The sequence below is a fragment of the Poecilia formosa genome, unplaced genomic scaffold (assembly GCF_000485575.1).
Source record: "Poecilia formosa unplaced genomic scaffold, Poecilia_formosa-5.1.2 Scaffold365, whole genome shotgun sequence".
NCBI lineage: Eukaryota > Metazoa > Chordata > Actinopteri > Cyprinodontiformes > Poeciliidae > Poecilia > Poecilia formosa.
The window spans coordinates 129,850-143,530 of NW_006800304.1; the positions used below are offsets into that span (position 1 = coordinate 129,850).

Consider the following 13,681-nt stretch of genomic DNA (forward strand, 5'->3'; position numbering starts at 1 on the left):
CCGATCGTGTTACGATCATTTGGAATAAATTTATGAACTGAATTTTTGGTAAAATGCCTCGAGAGAAATCTGCTGGGAATGTCAGCAGGATTCTGGGAAGTTTTCCTTCTTCCATCGTTCTGTAAAGAAACAAAAAGTTGATTCTTTAATCAGCAGGTATTTAAATAATTCATGGAAAAAGTCCAAGGCTGGACTTTTGTTTTTAGTTTAGCTGCATCATATTTAGTCTAGAAATCTGAAGCGGCGCATCTGGAGGTCATGATGACAGAAGACAGAGACGGGTTTCATCTGTTGATGTGCATAAAAATAGCTTTATTTCCAATAATAAATCAGAACCTGCATGTAGAAACCAATGATTCATTGGCTTCTTCGCTCCACTGGTGTTTGACATTAAGCAGCAGAACTTTCTCTCCACGCCGACCGCCCAGACCTGGGAACGACGGACATTTTTATTTTTCCCAACTCCTAATCTCAGAGCTCCGCCCCCGGCGCCGCCAGGCGTCCAGGTCGGCTCGGTCCTACAGAACCTCTTGGACTCGCCCCAGTAACAAAAAACGAAAAAGGTCAGGCCCAGGTCTGCTGCCGTCGACGCGGCTCATCGCACAACATCCCCTGAATATGGAGATGAACCACATGATTTCTCCTTCTACACATAAAAACAGCAAAAAACATAAATATGAAAGCAAAAAAATGTCTAAAAGATAAAAGAAATTCTTACAAAATAAATCGTTTCAAAACTAGGTCTCTGAAAATCAAACTAGTGTGTATAAAACTTTGAGAATCACATGTACAACAGCTTAAAGGGCCAGACACCCAAACCTGAAGGAAGGCAATAAAATTATTTGACAGTTAAATTAATACAAAAAGGGAAGTTGATCTAAAGCAGGAAAACAAACGAGGAGGACGAGGAGAGTTAGTATAAAAACTTTACATTTACAGTCGATCACATGAGCGTTACCGTGGGAAACACAAACTATTTGGCATTTAAATATTTGGTAGATATTTCTGCTGCCAGGAAGCGGTACCAACCGTCAGATACGTTTTACTGAAGGACTATTTACAGGTCGGATCAGTCTGGGTCCGGCCGCCTCCGCCAGAGAAACACGAGCTTCATTACAGAAATTATTAATATTTCGGCTTCAGGTTTGCTCGTGGAGTCTCAGGCTGACTGGAGAAACGGTCGGTGTAGCTTATCGAGGAAAGCCCTGACGAAAAAAAAACAACAGAACCAAAACGAGACGGAAAGGTTTTCCAGAACCTCCAGGATGTGGAGAAAACGGAGGATTTTCACCTTTTGTGAATGAAAGGGGGATTCGATTCACGAGAGTCGGGATGCAACCCTGGAAACTCCTCAGAAAATTCATTTCTGCTAAACGTTTGTCCCAAACTGGAGGCACGGCGGTGATCATTCCCAAACATCCTGAGGATTCTCGCTCCTTCCCAGCAGCGGAGGCGCTCTGTGTTTTCCCGGGCCGTTCGCGCCGGATCGTCGGGCAGGAAGGGAAACGGACCCGAGGAATCGGAAGCTCGTTTTAATTAAAAATCTGTTACAGAAGAGAGCAGAAACAAAGACAGGCCTGCCTCTGGGACTCCAGCAGATAAATTAAAAATATTAACATGATTGTGATCTCTAACAGCAAAGCTAACGGCTACAGGCCTTTTCAAAATAAAAGCAGTCTGAAAAACTTTTCCATCAAAAAAAAGAAAACGGAGACAGAAACTGCAGACCGAGGAAGACGAGTGAATAAATAACATCTGTTAGTGTTTAGCAGGAAAAGTTCATTCTGTTGTTTTTTTCCTCTCAGCTTGATCCGGAAAACACGGCGTACCGTAGCGGAAACGCTCCAACCTGCCAGGAAACTCGGCCTCTGATTGGTCAGTGAGATTCGTACGCATCAGGAGGCGGAGTCAGTCAATCAGTCGAGGCGGCGCCACGCCGCTGAAGAAACACGAGGTGATGAAGATGAGGCACTGCAGGGCCGCCGGTCGGGTTTTTACGGCTGAGGTGTGTGTGTTTGTGTGTATGTGAGGTCAGGGAGGAAGGAGGCGGGGCTGGGGGCGGGGCCTACGCGTAGATCTCTGTGGTGGGGGCCTTCTTGTAGATGGGCTTCTTCCCCAGGTCGTAGCTGCCTTCGTCCTTCTTCTTCATGCGGTAGATGAGGAGGAGGATGAGGAGCACGGCGAACATGAGGCAGACGGCGCAGCCGGCGATCACAGCTGCAGCAGACAAACAAAAACACTTTTTATTTCATTTAATCAAATACACAACTCCCTGAAGTAGACTGTAAATCAGCGGTGTCCAAACTGTGGTCCGTGGGCCATCTGCTGCCCTCCAAATGATTTTGAGTCAAGAACCGTAAAAACTTGGCCAATAAAACAAAACGACTAACGAGACCTAAAACATGAAATTCCTGGTTTTTCCTTTAAATTGCAACAGTTTTAATCACTTTATGATCTGGATCTTAAATGATTGACAGATTTGTTTTTTGTTGACAAAAACTAAAAAAAACAGGGAAAAGTTTGGACACCACCGCTTCACACGGTAAAACCAATTTAATTTAAAATTATTCAAATGTTATAAAATATTTTGCTCCATTATGTCTGTTTTAAATAAAATTATTGGGGAATAAAACAGTCGCAGTGTGAAGCGGGAATCAGGACTGATGCGTAAAACAGCCTTCAAAATAAGAGCCCGAGTATAAACAGCTGATGACCAAACGGCAACACAGACTTTTAAATTTTACAAGTTAAAATAAGAATTTATCTGGAAAAATTAATCTAGGAGAAGCTAAACTAACATTTTCACAGTAAGAATGTGTAAAACTGAGCCGCGGCGCCGGTACCGACCTGCCAGGACCTCCGTCTTGTTGAAGATGCTGTCCCCTGTGGCCTGGGACATCAGGACGTTGGACGGGTTCTCCTCCTTGGCTTTGGGTTCGCTGCCCAGCAGAGGAATCTCGTTTGTGTTCTTCACCACGTTGATCTCGTCTTTTGGTCCCACCGGGTTCGGCAGGTCAGGGATCCTGTTATCGAAGTCGGGCTGCAGGGGAAAACAACCGGGTCAGAACTCGTTCCAGAACCTCACAGAACCTGCATTCAGAACCGTTCTCACCTTAGCTGAAGGTCTGGACTCGGTTTCTAAAGAGAACGAAAATAAAAGTATTTTAGATCCAAGCAGAAGTTAAAGAACGTTTTGTTTTTAAAAACCAGAACCGACCTCCTTCTCCGGATCCGGACATATCGTACTCTTCGTCGTAATAATCGTCGTCTTCATCGTCTGTGAAACCAAAGTCGGAGCCGTTCGAAGAGTCTCCCGATGCCTCCAGGTCGCCGCCGTCCGTCGACATGGCAACCGTCTGCGTGGTGCTCATGGGCATCCATGTCTCCGTCTCCCTGACCTGCTGGGACACAACGGGCGGTTCAGGAAGGATTTCATTCCCAAAGCTACAGAGCCAGAATTCCCGGGAATCTTTAAACATCCAGAACCAGGAATCATCACTGAGAACCGGACCGAACCAAACCAGACCCAACGGCACTTTAATCACATTTCAGGATCCCACCGACTGCAGACACACACCTCCATCAGCCTGATTAACACACACAGTTAATCAGCTTAAGGATGAAGCTGTGTGTGTGTGTGTGTGTGTGTGTGAAACAGAAATTCCCAACCAGCTGCTAAAAGCAGGAAACTGTTCAGCTCCCAGAGGAAGGAAGCAGAGAAGAAAAACTTCATTCTGAATATTTTTCATCAGCCGGAGGAGAATCCTCTCAGTGGTTTTTAAATCTGTGGACTGGGAATTCTCAGTTGGAAAACGGGAAAACATGCAGTGATAACTTGCAGCCAAACTTCAACAGGATTCCTTGTTCCAGACGTTTTCCTCAGAGACTCATTCCTCACAGCTGCAGAGCTTCTTAGGACAAAACGACTCCTGCTTTCACCTCTTCCTGGTTCTGACTCCAATCCGACCGGCTCTGGCGTCAACAGAACCAAACGAGTCCGCTGAACGGATCATTCCTGACTGCTGTGGTTTAGTACGTCAGTTCAGTCCAGTTAAGGGAACTGAACCAGAGAGCAGATTTAACTGAAACAGGAATAAAACATTGAGCTTTTTCAGCTCTTATATATAGAAACGGGAATTTCTCGGAATAAAAGTCGACCACAAACACCACATCCTGACGGGCCGGGCCAGCAGCGCCGACGTCATGGTTCTGGTAATCGCTTCCATGTGAGTTCTGCAGCGACGTGTCGATGAACTCGGCTCTGGAGCCGGAGCAGCCATTTCCCTCTCATGATACTTTCACCCTGACAGGGAATGTTTTCTGGAAGTTCGGCTCAGAGACCCGTTTCCGGCCCTGCAGGCGGTTCTGCCTCAGACGCAAAGCGATGACTCGTGGCTCTGTGTTTCCTCATCCGAGTCGGGCTGCAACATGCCTGCCGAGTTACGTTGCAGGAATCCCATTCCTCGGAGCCGGGCTGATTAAACCAGGACTGAGTCACAGGTTTCCGTGGCGACCCCTCAGGCCTGCTTCTCTTCACTCTGCGGCTTCCAGCAGGTTTAAAGCCCTGAAAACTGTTTCTTTTTAAAATGACAAACCTTTACGGCTGGCATATTTCAGCCGGATTTAACTGGGAACATTTTGGGTTTGTGAGTAAATATTTATTCCGACTCTGCAACCAGAACTAAAACCAGCAGAACCAAGTAAAGAACAAAGGTTCGCTTGTTCCGGCTCCTGGAGGAGCTTGGAGCTGTTGGAGATTACTACTGGATTTGGCTCCAGGAAAAATGGAAAGAAAATTCAGTCCATTCATAAAGCACCAATTCACAACGAATGTCTGGAGGAACTTTACAAAGTTAGTTCAACTCAGTCACAAATAATAACAGCCAATTTTAGCTCAGCATTTTTACCGACTTTGAAAACATTTGGCAATTTCAGTTTTTACCACAAATAATAAAGCATCATTTACTTGGCTGTTTTGTAAACTTCCAGTTGAATAATGAACAGAACAGTTTTATATTCATGCTCTTATTTTGAAGGGGATGAAGACGTTGACAGCCGTTCTGTTTCCTGTCGTTTTCATTTGGGTAACTGTGGGTCCAGTCGATTCATCAGTTCAGTGAAAACATTTAAACGTTTGACAGATCTGTTCTGGACAATCTACCTGCTGGTTTTTAAAATGCACTTTAGACCCAAATAAAACGGTTTTCTGCATCGAGGGAAGATTCTCTGGTTCTGCCCTGCAGACCGGCTCAGACGTTCATCTGGCTGTTAATCAGTAACTCGTTAAAACTGAAGATCTTTAATGTTTCATCCGGTGTTGCTTCATGTTCAGTAATGAACCACAGATCAACTCGGCTCAGGAAGTTGGTCTGAACTCATGTTGCTTTTAGTCCTGCAGATCAAACTGAAGCTTCATGTTCCAGTGCGCTACGTTCCAACCAGTTAGAGTTAAACTGGTTCAACTGGCTGGAATCGTCACCATGTTAATGTTTACCATGACGGCTCCTCATCCTGGCGGCCCCTGACCTTTAACCCCCTGCAGTTATGAAACTCGAGTCAGAGCGGGATCATCCCAGTCGGACCGAGGGCGGGAAGATGGGATCCGTTACGCAAGAGGAGACCAGAACCGGGCCGAGTCCGTGACAAAAATAACCCCAGTGAGGTTCAGAGACACGGCAGCGCCGAGTCGATCCACAGAACATGAAACCCAACAGAACCACAAACAAAGCCTGTAAACAATAAGATCAGCAACTTTAATGGACGGCGCTATAAATACCGGGCTGCACCCGGCCGACACAAAGCTCAGGAGATGAAACTGAAGCTGCGGACGGCTAACCAAACACGCCGTTGCCCTGGAAACGCCACCGCAGCCAACCTCAACAGGCAGATTGGAACCAAATGTGTTCGCGCTCCAGAACAGCAACACAAAGCCGGGCCGGCTGCGGTCCAAACTTCATGGAGAAGCGGGAATAAACGACACCATGTGCCGCAGAGAGACGATGTTTACTGACAGAAACATCAGCGGCCGTCCGCCTTCGGTTCCGACTGTAATGAGCCGCATGTGACCCGCAGGCGGCTGTGGAGCCGAGCCAAACCAGAACCTTGCATCCAGATGGATCCGACAAACAGGAAGGGGGAACTGAGAAAGGACCCAGAGTTAAAATCTGTTACTTCTCACTCTGAACGGACCTGCAACCCAGACCATCATCATCATCATCATTCCGACCCAGATAAACTCCCACCATCCGGCCCGTTTCTGCCACACAGAGCCGCTCTTTGTTCAACCAAAGCTTCTTAATTGCAGAGCTTGTTTGGTCTCGCTGATCATGTGACTCAGAGTTCATTGCGTGAATCTCCAGGCATGGCGAAGGAAGGAGCAGAAAACTTCCAACAAGCAAACGAAGAAACGGCTGGAGTTTTCCTTCCGCTGGGATGTGGTTGGGAATGCTGCCAACCGGACAACAGACAAGAGACGAAGTTTGACTGCATTTCAGACCAACTGTTGTAGAAGTTTTATGGGATATTTCGGTTTATTCCTGGGCAGAAACTTCAGCTCCAGGTTTATTTATGAGAAAACTTTTCAAACGCGAATCATTCAGCAGCTTACGACTAATCATCACCTCCTTCCTGGGCCACCCACGGTCCAGAACAACCCAGTTTGGACCCGGGTCCAATCTGTGACAGGGAACAAAGATGTGGACATGCCTCCAGCATGTCAATGAGTGAGCCAACCGGGTCCAACTGAAAACAATCCCTCCGTCTGCCGACCCGTAGAGGAGCATCTGCTCCATTCACACGGAGCCGTGGAAACGGCAGGCAGCCGCTCCACCTTTCAAACATCCGGCCGCTTTCCCAACCGGAGGCGCATGACCCCCAACCGGACCTTTCAGGATGCGGTTTCAGTCTGGAGCAGAACATCATGCCCGGTCTTCCTACAACGCCTTCTGGTACTTTCAGCTGATTCCAGTCAGTAGTTGGACTTCCAGGTCGTTTGGTCCAGAAGTAACTCCAGCACCAATGCCGTTATTTCTGAGAAGAAGCAGAAGATCCAGTTTTCTCCCAGACTTCCCGTTTCATGGCGACAGACTCAATGGGAAGCGGAGGTTCTGGGCTTAATGGGTCTAATGGGGTTCTGATGAGGATCCTCCTGAGGGAGCTGCTGATCTTATCCACGCAGCTTTTATTGGACACTTCCTGCCAGTGATGAGACCGTTGGGCCACGATAACCAGACAATACCGGGTCGTTCCTGAAGCCGTGAGCGACGGAGCAGTAATCCATTCATCACATCCGGCGTTTCTCCTCCAGGCAGAACCGGATGAAGACAACCATGCTGAAGACCTTTTATTGGATGAAAGATGCAGCTGCAGCGCTGAAAGTCAGGAAACATCAGGAAGCATCAAATCCATTCAGTGTCAAACAAAAGTCCCAGGAGACAAGAAGACCTGATGGATGGACACAATAAGAGCTTTGACTTCCAGCAGGAAGCCGAGGAACGGCCCAGTTAGAGGCATTAACTCTGATTAGAGTCATGCTGCTGCAAGCGGCGTTCAGAGAAGATGGGCTCTGATTTAAAATACTGAACATTTAGAATCAGAACATGAACGCATGGCCGGACCAAAGCCTGCTGCAGTCGGTTCTGGTTCTGATCAGAAGGAATCTGCAGCGTTTAGTTTATATTCTGATACCTGAGCCTGGAACAAAAACGGAAAATATCAGGCCTGGAGGCATGGCTGGTCCGCTTCTGCTTTATGCTGACTGTAGCTCGGTGTGTGTGTGTGTGTGTGTGTGTGTGTGTTCTGACTGAGGAATGTGCCTGGATGTGGGCCGGCTCGCCAGTCGAGGTCTCGGCTGCTCAGTCAGCCACCACATTCCTGTCTCGGCTCTGGAGGAGCCAAAGCAAACCGACGCTCCGAGAACCAACGTCAGCCTGCAGAGTCCGGCAGGAAAACAGTCTCAGAGTCCCGACCAACTCAGAACTTTCTGGAAAATTACGCGCCGACACTCGGCTGATCACAGAAACAGACCGAGAACCTCCAGCCAAGTTCTGCAGATCCAGTCAGAAACGCCACAAACACTCTGATCTGTGTGAGGACATTCACCGAGACGCAAACTAACTTGATTTGCTCTCATTTAGCGAGGAAAACTCCTCCGAGCTCCACAGCAACCGGCTCTGTTACGCAACGCTGCGAAAACCAGCAGAACCTGAGTTGGTTTGCTTCCACATCCAAAACGCCAAGCAGAACCACAGCCAGGCAAATAAACGGAGCTCCAGGCAAACAAATCCAAAAGCAGGAGTAAAACATGACGTTCCTGCAGAGCAGGAGGTCAGATTTCAGCTGCTTCACGAAGCAAAACCTCAGCATGAACTGCAGAGGAGGAAGGCGACTGCTGGTCAGTTCTGCTGATGGTCAGCGTCCCGGACGAACGCAGCAGAATGGAGCTGCAGAACATTTAACCTTTAGAGAGCTCAAGATATAAAAGACTACTATAAATAAAATATGTTAACATCTCCCAGTGATGTAGGATCCCATGTCAGCCGTTCTGCTCAAGCTGGGTTGATGAAATCTAATCTAAACATGGCGGGAAAATGTGAGCTTCCATCCCAACTTTAAGCTTTTTGGCTCAAAATTAGAAAAAGGATTACACCGATATGTCAGAGGTTTTCCACCTGCCTGTTGGTTTTATGAGGGCCGTCATCCAAACGTGTTAATTTAGATGATTCATTACATTTTTATGCGTTAATTTTTTTCTTAGAATGTAACATTTATTTTAAAATGTTTCATTTAACTGATGAACCAAAGAAAGTTTTTCCAAATCAGACTGGAAACAAATCTTTGGAAAGGACTGTGGAATCGGGAGATGAATCTTACCCAAATGTCTGGAGTTGGGGTACATCAGTAGACTGTACTGATGTTTACAGGTCTACGCCCGTAAACCTGAAGCACAAACATCCGCCAGCAGCGCTGGACAACGAAGATGCTTCAGCCAGGATTAAGTTCTGCTTCCAGAAAATCTGATGAAGACGCTGGAAAAGTCTGTTGCTGTGCTAACAGGAGTTAGCTCGCCAGCGAAGCTGTTCAAGGCTAAAGCGGCATCTCAATGCTAAACATGCTTCAGCAGCACAGACGTCCTCAAGGCCAACGTCGGCGTAAACGGTCCACATTTCAAAAGGATTTGCTTAAAAAAATTAATTTGATGGTGGAATAACCTGAATAACATTAAAAACAAGAAATGTCTTTGTGTTTGTGCTCATATGTCCAGTTATTCAATAATGTTTTTGTTGATATATAGTTTGATTAAATTGTGATAATAACCCTACAATTAACTTGATTAAAAACTTTAATCCAGTCCAACCACCACAGAAAATGTCTCCAGTCTCCAGAGTTCCTGGTTCTGTCCGGAGTTCCTGCAGGATTCATGGAAGTAGTTTAATTACAGTTCTTTCAAAGAAAGAAGAGGGATGAAAGTGATACGGGGGGTTTAAAGCTAAATGCACCCGTATAGTTCCCGTCGGCGCTGCCAGAGTATGCAGCGGTTGGACGGGGTGGAGGAAGGTCGGGTTCGGCGGCCCGCCAGCGCCGCCAGGAAGGACAAAAAGCTCCTCTCTCCGTGCCAACATTCCTGGGCCCAAAGGGATTTTATAGACCAGCGGACAGCAAAGCAGGAACCATTATTACATCCTAGTCATACTATTTATCACGCTCCCCTCCTTGCCTTCGTCCTTTCAACGCGGCGGCTTTCACAGCGCCCCGTCATGCAAGGGAGACAAAAAAGAAAAACATCCTTTAAAAATCCTGCCTCATTCTCTTGCAAATGATCCGAGAGGCTAAATGCCAAACCAGCCACATTCCTACAAGATCCACCAGAAAGGAGCCAACAAGCCGAGGGTTGCTGGATTAACTCCACTGATTAACAGCCTTTAATCTGCATTAATAGAGCCAATTAAAACCAATTTGAGATCAAACCGGAGCGTCACGCCTCAACGAGCCACAGGAAGTTCGCTCTCCTTTACTCTCACGTGTGACAATAACCTCTTTATTTAAAGGCAGGATAATTTTCCTCAGATCCTCAGGTGCTTTCCCGTCTCCCACCCCCATCCTGCTCAGCAAGGACCCGTTCCAACTTGTATCCCAACAGGAGCAGAAAACATTCAGGCTGATGAGGCCGGAAAGCTGGAACAGCCGGATGCGTTTGGCTCCATCTCTCCAGACTAAACCGAAACAAACCAAGGTTGGATGCTTCGATTCCAAAAACTTCCTGTTTGGTTTCCAGTGGATTAGAAATCCACCTTAATCCTCAAACACATTCCGATCATTCCCGTGGCTCTGCTTGCTTTCAGAGCGCGTTCTTTTGTCAGGTGAGGGAACATTGTTATCGATTAGCGAGGAACGCCGAAGCCACATACAACCGATGACCTCAGCAGGAGATGAAAAAGCGGCGAGTGAGAGGGAGGGGAAGGGAAGGCCTTTCAAAGAACCGGGAAGAGAGGGAAGAAAGACGGAGCGACGGGCCGAGGAGGCAAGAGCCTGGAGCTTCGCTTACAGAGCAGGAGAAACAGGATGAGGGGGAATGTTTCGGTGGGAAAGCTGTAGGTGTTTCCACACCAGGCTAGAAAGGAGCGTCCCTGTGAAAAGACCCCGAGGCCCTATTGAGATCCCTCCAAGTGTGTAAAATCCCCCAGAGGGCCTGTCAAGATCACCAGAGGTCACATTCCAGCATGAAGGAAGGAAAAAAAAAGAGGTGAGGAATATCACAGACAGTAAAAACGAGGTGGATCAGATCATCTTAGAAATTCCTGCCGGCTTTCCGATGATTGAAGACTGGAGGAGGGTGAAAACCCATCAGGCCAAACCTGCCATTACTGCCGTTTCCCTCCATTTGTTCAGAGAAGCTGGGAGGAGGAGAGGACTGTGGGTGGCCCGCAGCACCACTCCTCCACCTCCACCCAGAATTATCACTCAGTGAAAACACACAAAAAAACTAAAATCACAGGTTTATTTACTCAACCAGGAAAAATCCACAGAAACCAACCAACCAATCAGCTGTTCCTGTTTGTACACAACAAGGTCACATGACTAAACTGAGGAACAAGAATATAACCTCCAACAGCTGGTCAGAACCAAGAGATGGCGGATCTACTACGACCCAAAGGGAACCAGAACCTGTTACACACATTGCAACAGGTTGCTGGAGACACTGGTACCCGCCTCAACAGTTGACCAATCAAATAAATTCACTCCCGTCCAAAATACCCAGGATTTCCGCTTCCATGAGCCCAACGTCTACACCAGGATGATTCACTGGGTCCATTAGATTGGGTCAGACTGATCCAGTCAGGGTGCGTCTGCCCAAACTAGATTAAGTAATTTCTGTGTTCATTTGTCCATAGAGGAAGCCCACAGCATGACACCTTGAGATGGATAATCATCTACCACACTAGACTCATCCAGCATCAGTTTAATCTTGAAAATTTGAGTCTTTTCTTACCAATGTTTTCTCTTGCTGAAGGATAATTCCTGTTTAAACATGAGTAGCAGTGGGATCGGCTCGTCTGAGCCAAAATCTGACCAACACTGTTAATCTTTACAGACTGAGCTGAGGAAATATTAACATGCTTACGACAGACAGCAGAACATTGTGAAATTTGTTTTTGGAGTTTTAAAATGCAGCCAAAGAAAATGCCTCAGAGTCTGGATAATTGTTGATTTGGCTTTTTTTTTTAAACGGGAAAACCTGTTTGGAAATGAGAGGTTCTGGGCTGAGGAGAGCTGCTGGATCAGCAAACATCATGGAAAAGCCCAAACCGACACCAAAAAGTCCAGGGAGGGAGTCTGGTTCTTCCAAACCCGCAGCACACAAATTCTTTCGGGATTAAGTCAACCTTTTGGATCTGGGAACACAGGAAGTCCCTGTTTAACTCTTCCCAAATGTTTGGAGGAGGAGGGAAAACTTGCTCTAACCCCCGGGTTGTTCAAGTTTCTCCTCAACATTTATACTAAAACAGACATCTATGAAGTTAGATTAGGCTGGATACTAGATGAAAAGTTATCTGGGTTACAACTGAGCAGTTCTGGTTCTGGTTCTGGAGCCGCCCCCCACCCCCTCCCCAATCTGGGCCCCATCTGGGATAATAGGAGCAGGCTGTGGGAGTCCGAGCCTGAAAACCCGCAGTTTTACAGTAAACCAGATACAAATCAACCAAAGACACAGCTGAACCCGTTAAACCAAGCACAGAAAGCAGTGGGCTCGGTTCGGTTCGGCCTGGATGGACTCACCGACTCTGAGAGGACGGAGGCGGACAGCATCAACACGAGGCACAGGGGGGAAATCATGGCTGTCCTCTCACTTCGCAGCTTGCTTGGATCAGAAACAGGAGGATAAAACTGCGCAGCGCCGATATTTAACACCTTCTACCGGCTTCGGGTTCGGACTGGTGAGTCTTCACTGCTCCTGGGTCCAACTTTAGTCCAGGAAAGGTTCCGTCTGCTCCGGTGTTTGTCGCTTTGACCGTTTGTCTTGTGCTATGTCTGTCTCCGCTGACCGCTGGATCTCTACTGGGGCTCACGCGCCGGGTCCTCCGTGCTTCATATGGAATGACTTAGCCAATCAAAATCCGTGACGTTGCGAAATTTTCCGTAACCGAACAGGTTGACTCCGCCCCTCAGCAACAACAACAACAAAAAACTCCGCCATGTTGGTGAGGGAAGGGAGCCTGGATTCTGGTTGTTTTTAGAGCAGTCATACGTCAACGCAGCCGCCATATTCGAGAGGATACCTTTATTTGAGTTGTGAAAGCACTTTTTTTTAACGATATGGGTCGTTAAAAAAGAACTAATCCAGCTCAGAACCCAGTGTTTCCGGAACCAGCAAAAATGTGAAGCATCATTTAATTTCTCTGCTCCTCAGATGGACAACACACTGCCTGAAAAAATGTTCAGAACCCAATGGTTCCTTTAAATCAAGACTGAAAATGTGTTGGTTTACTGCAGCTTCCGATACAAATTTTGAATAAAAAGCTCTTTGGCTGCTTAAATCATGAGAATTAAAACTACATTTAAATTCAAAATTAAACATTCACCAAAAGTTAGGTTCAGATTTGCCTTAAATATCTGTATATGTTCCACAGACTTTTATTCAGTGGTTTTGCGTTTATAATGAATCATGTAAAATAATGTTGTCATGTATGAAAAAACTACTTTATTTAGCTGAAAACCAGACTGATAAAGTTTTAAAAGTAGCTTCCACTGTTTATGGTGCAAGGTTGTATATGAAATAACACAGTATTTATATTTTTACCAATTCCGAAATAGTAGTAATAATAAAGTAACTAGTCCAGAATTTGTTGTTTGAGAATATGCAATGCTGTAGAGTAACTCAGACATCTGGAGTTTGGCAACACAGGAAGCAGTTTATGTTCCTTTAGCGTTAAAACATCTAATTTTTTTTAAAGTGGAGCTGCTTTCTTTCTCTGTATTCTTCTGTCTCAGTCAGTATCTGTTTTTATGACAGTTAATAACAATACAAACCTTTAAGACAACCAACCTACAGCTTATCTTATCTAACTCGGGGTGTTACGGACCACTTTCACTTTCCTCCAAACAGAAATAACTGCATGAATGATAAGAGAACGCTGGTTGAATTTCTCTGAGTTAATCAGTCATGAAGCTGCCATTAAAAGGT

The 13,681-nt window shown here is 46.3% G+C and overlaps 1 protein-coding gene across 2 annotated transcripts; it reads right to left on the minus strand.

Moving 5' to 3' along the window:
- Positions 1 to 287: 287 nt before the first annotated feature.
- Positions 288 to 12,571, minus strand: sdc4 (syndecan 4). 2 transcript variants are annotated; one of them, XM_007574937.2, is made up of 5 exons: positions 12,277 to 12,571; positions 3,218 to 3,401; positions 3,113 to 3,138; positions 2,848 to 3,040; positions 288 to 2,217 (listed from the first exon to the last, which is right to left on the minus strand). In XM_007574937.2, exons 1-5 carry the CDS (start codon positions 12,331 to 12,333, stop codon positions 2,066 to 2,068), a joined length of 612 nt encoding a protein of 203 aa, XP_007574999.1. In that variant the 5' UTR covers positions 12,334 to 12,571; the 3' UTR covers positions 288 to 2,065. The 2 variants fall into 2 exon arrangements, with proteins under 2 accessions (XP_007574999.1, XP_007575000.1); XM_007574938.2 differs by having other exon boundaries at positions 3,218 to 3,398; positions 12,277 to 12,570.
- Positions 12,572 to 13,681: the final 1,110 nt, after the last annotated feature.

Excerpts from the sequence above, each read along its gene's own strand:
- sdc4 (XM_007574937.2), bottom strand. The coding sequence starts at position 12,333 with ATGATTTCCCCCCTGTGCCTCGTGTTGATGCTGTCCGCCTCCGTCCTC. Across the intron at positions 3,402-12,276 it reads CCTCCGTCCTCTCAGAGTCG|CAGGTCAGGGAGACGGAGAC; the intron begins GTGAGTCCATCC and ends GTTGTGTCCCAG. Across the intron at positions 3,139-3,217 it reads GTCCGGATCCGGAGAAGGAG|AAACCGAGTCCAGACCTTCA; the intron begins GTCGGTTCTGGT and ends CGTTCTCTTTAG.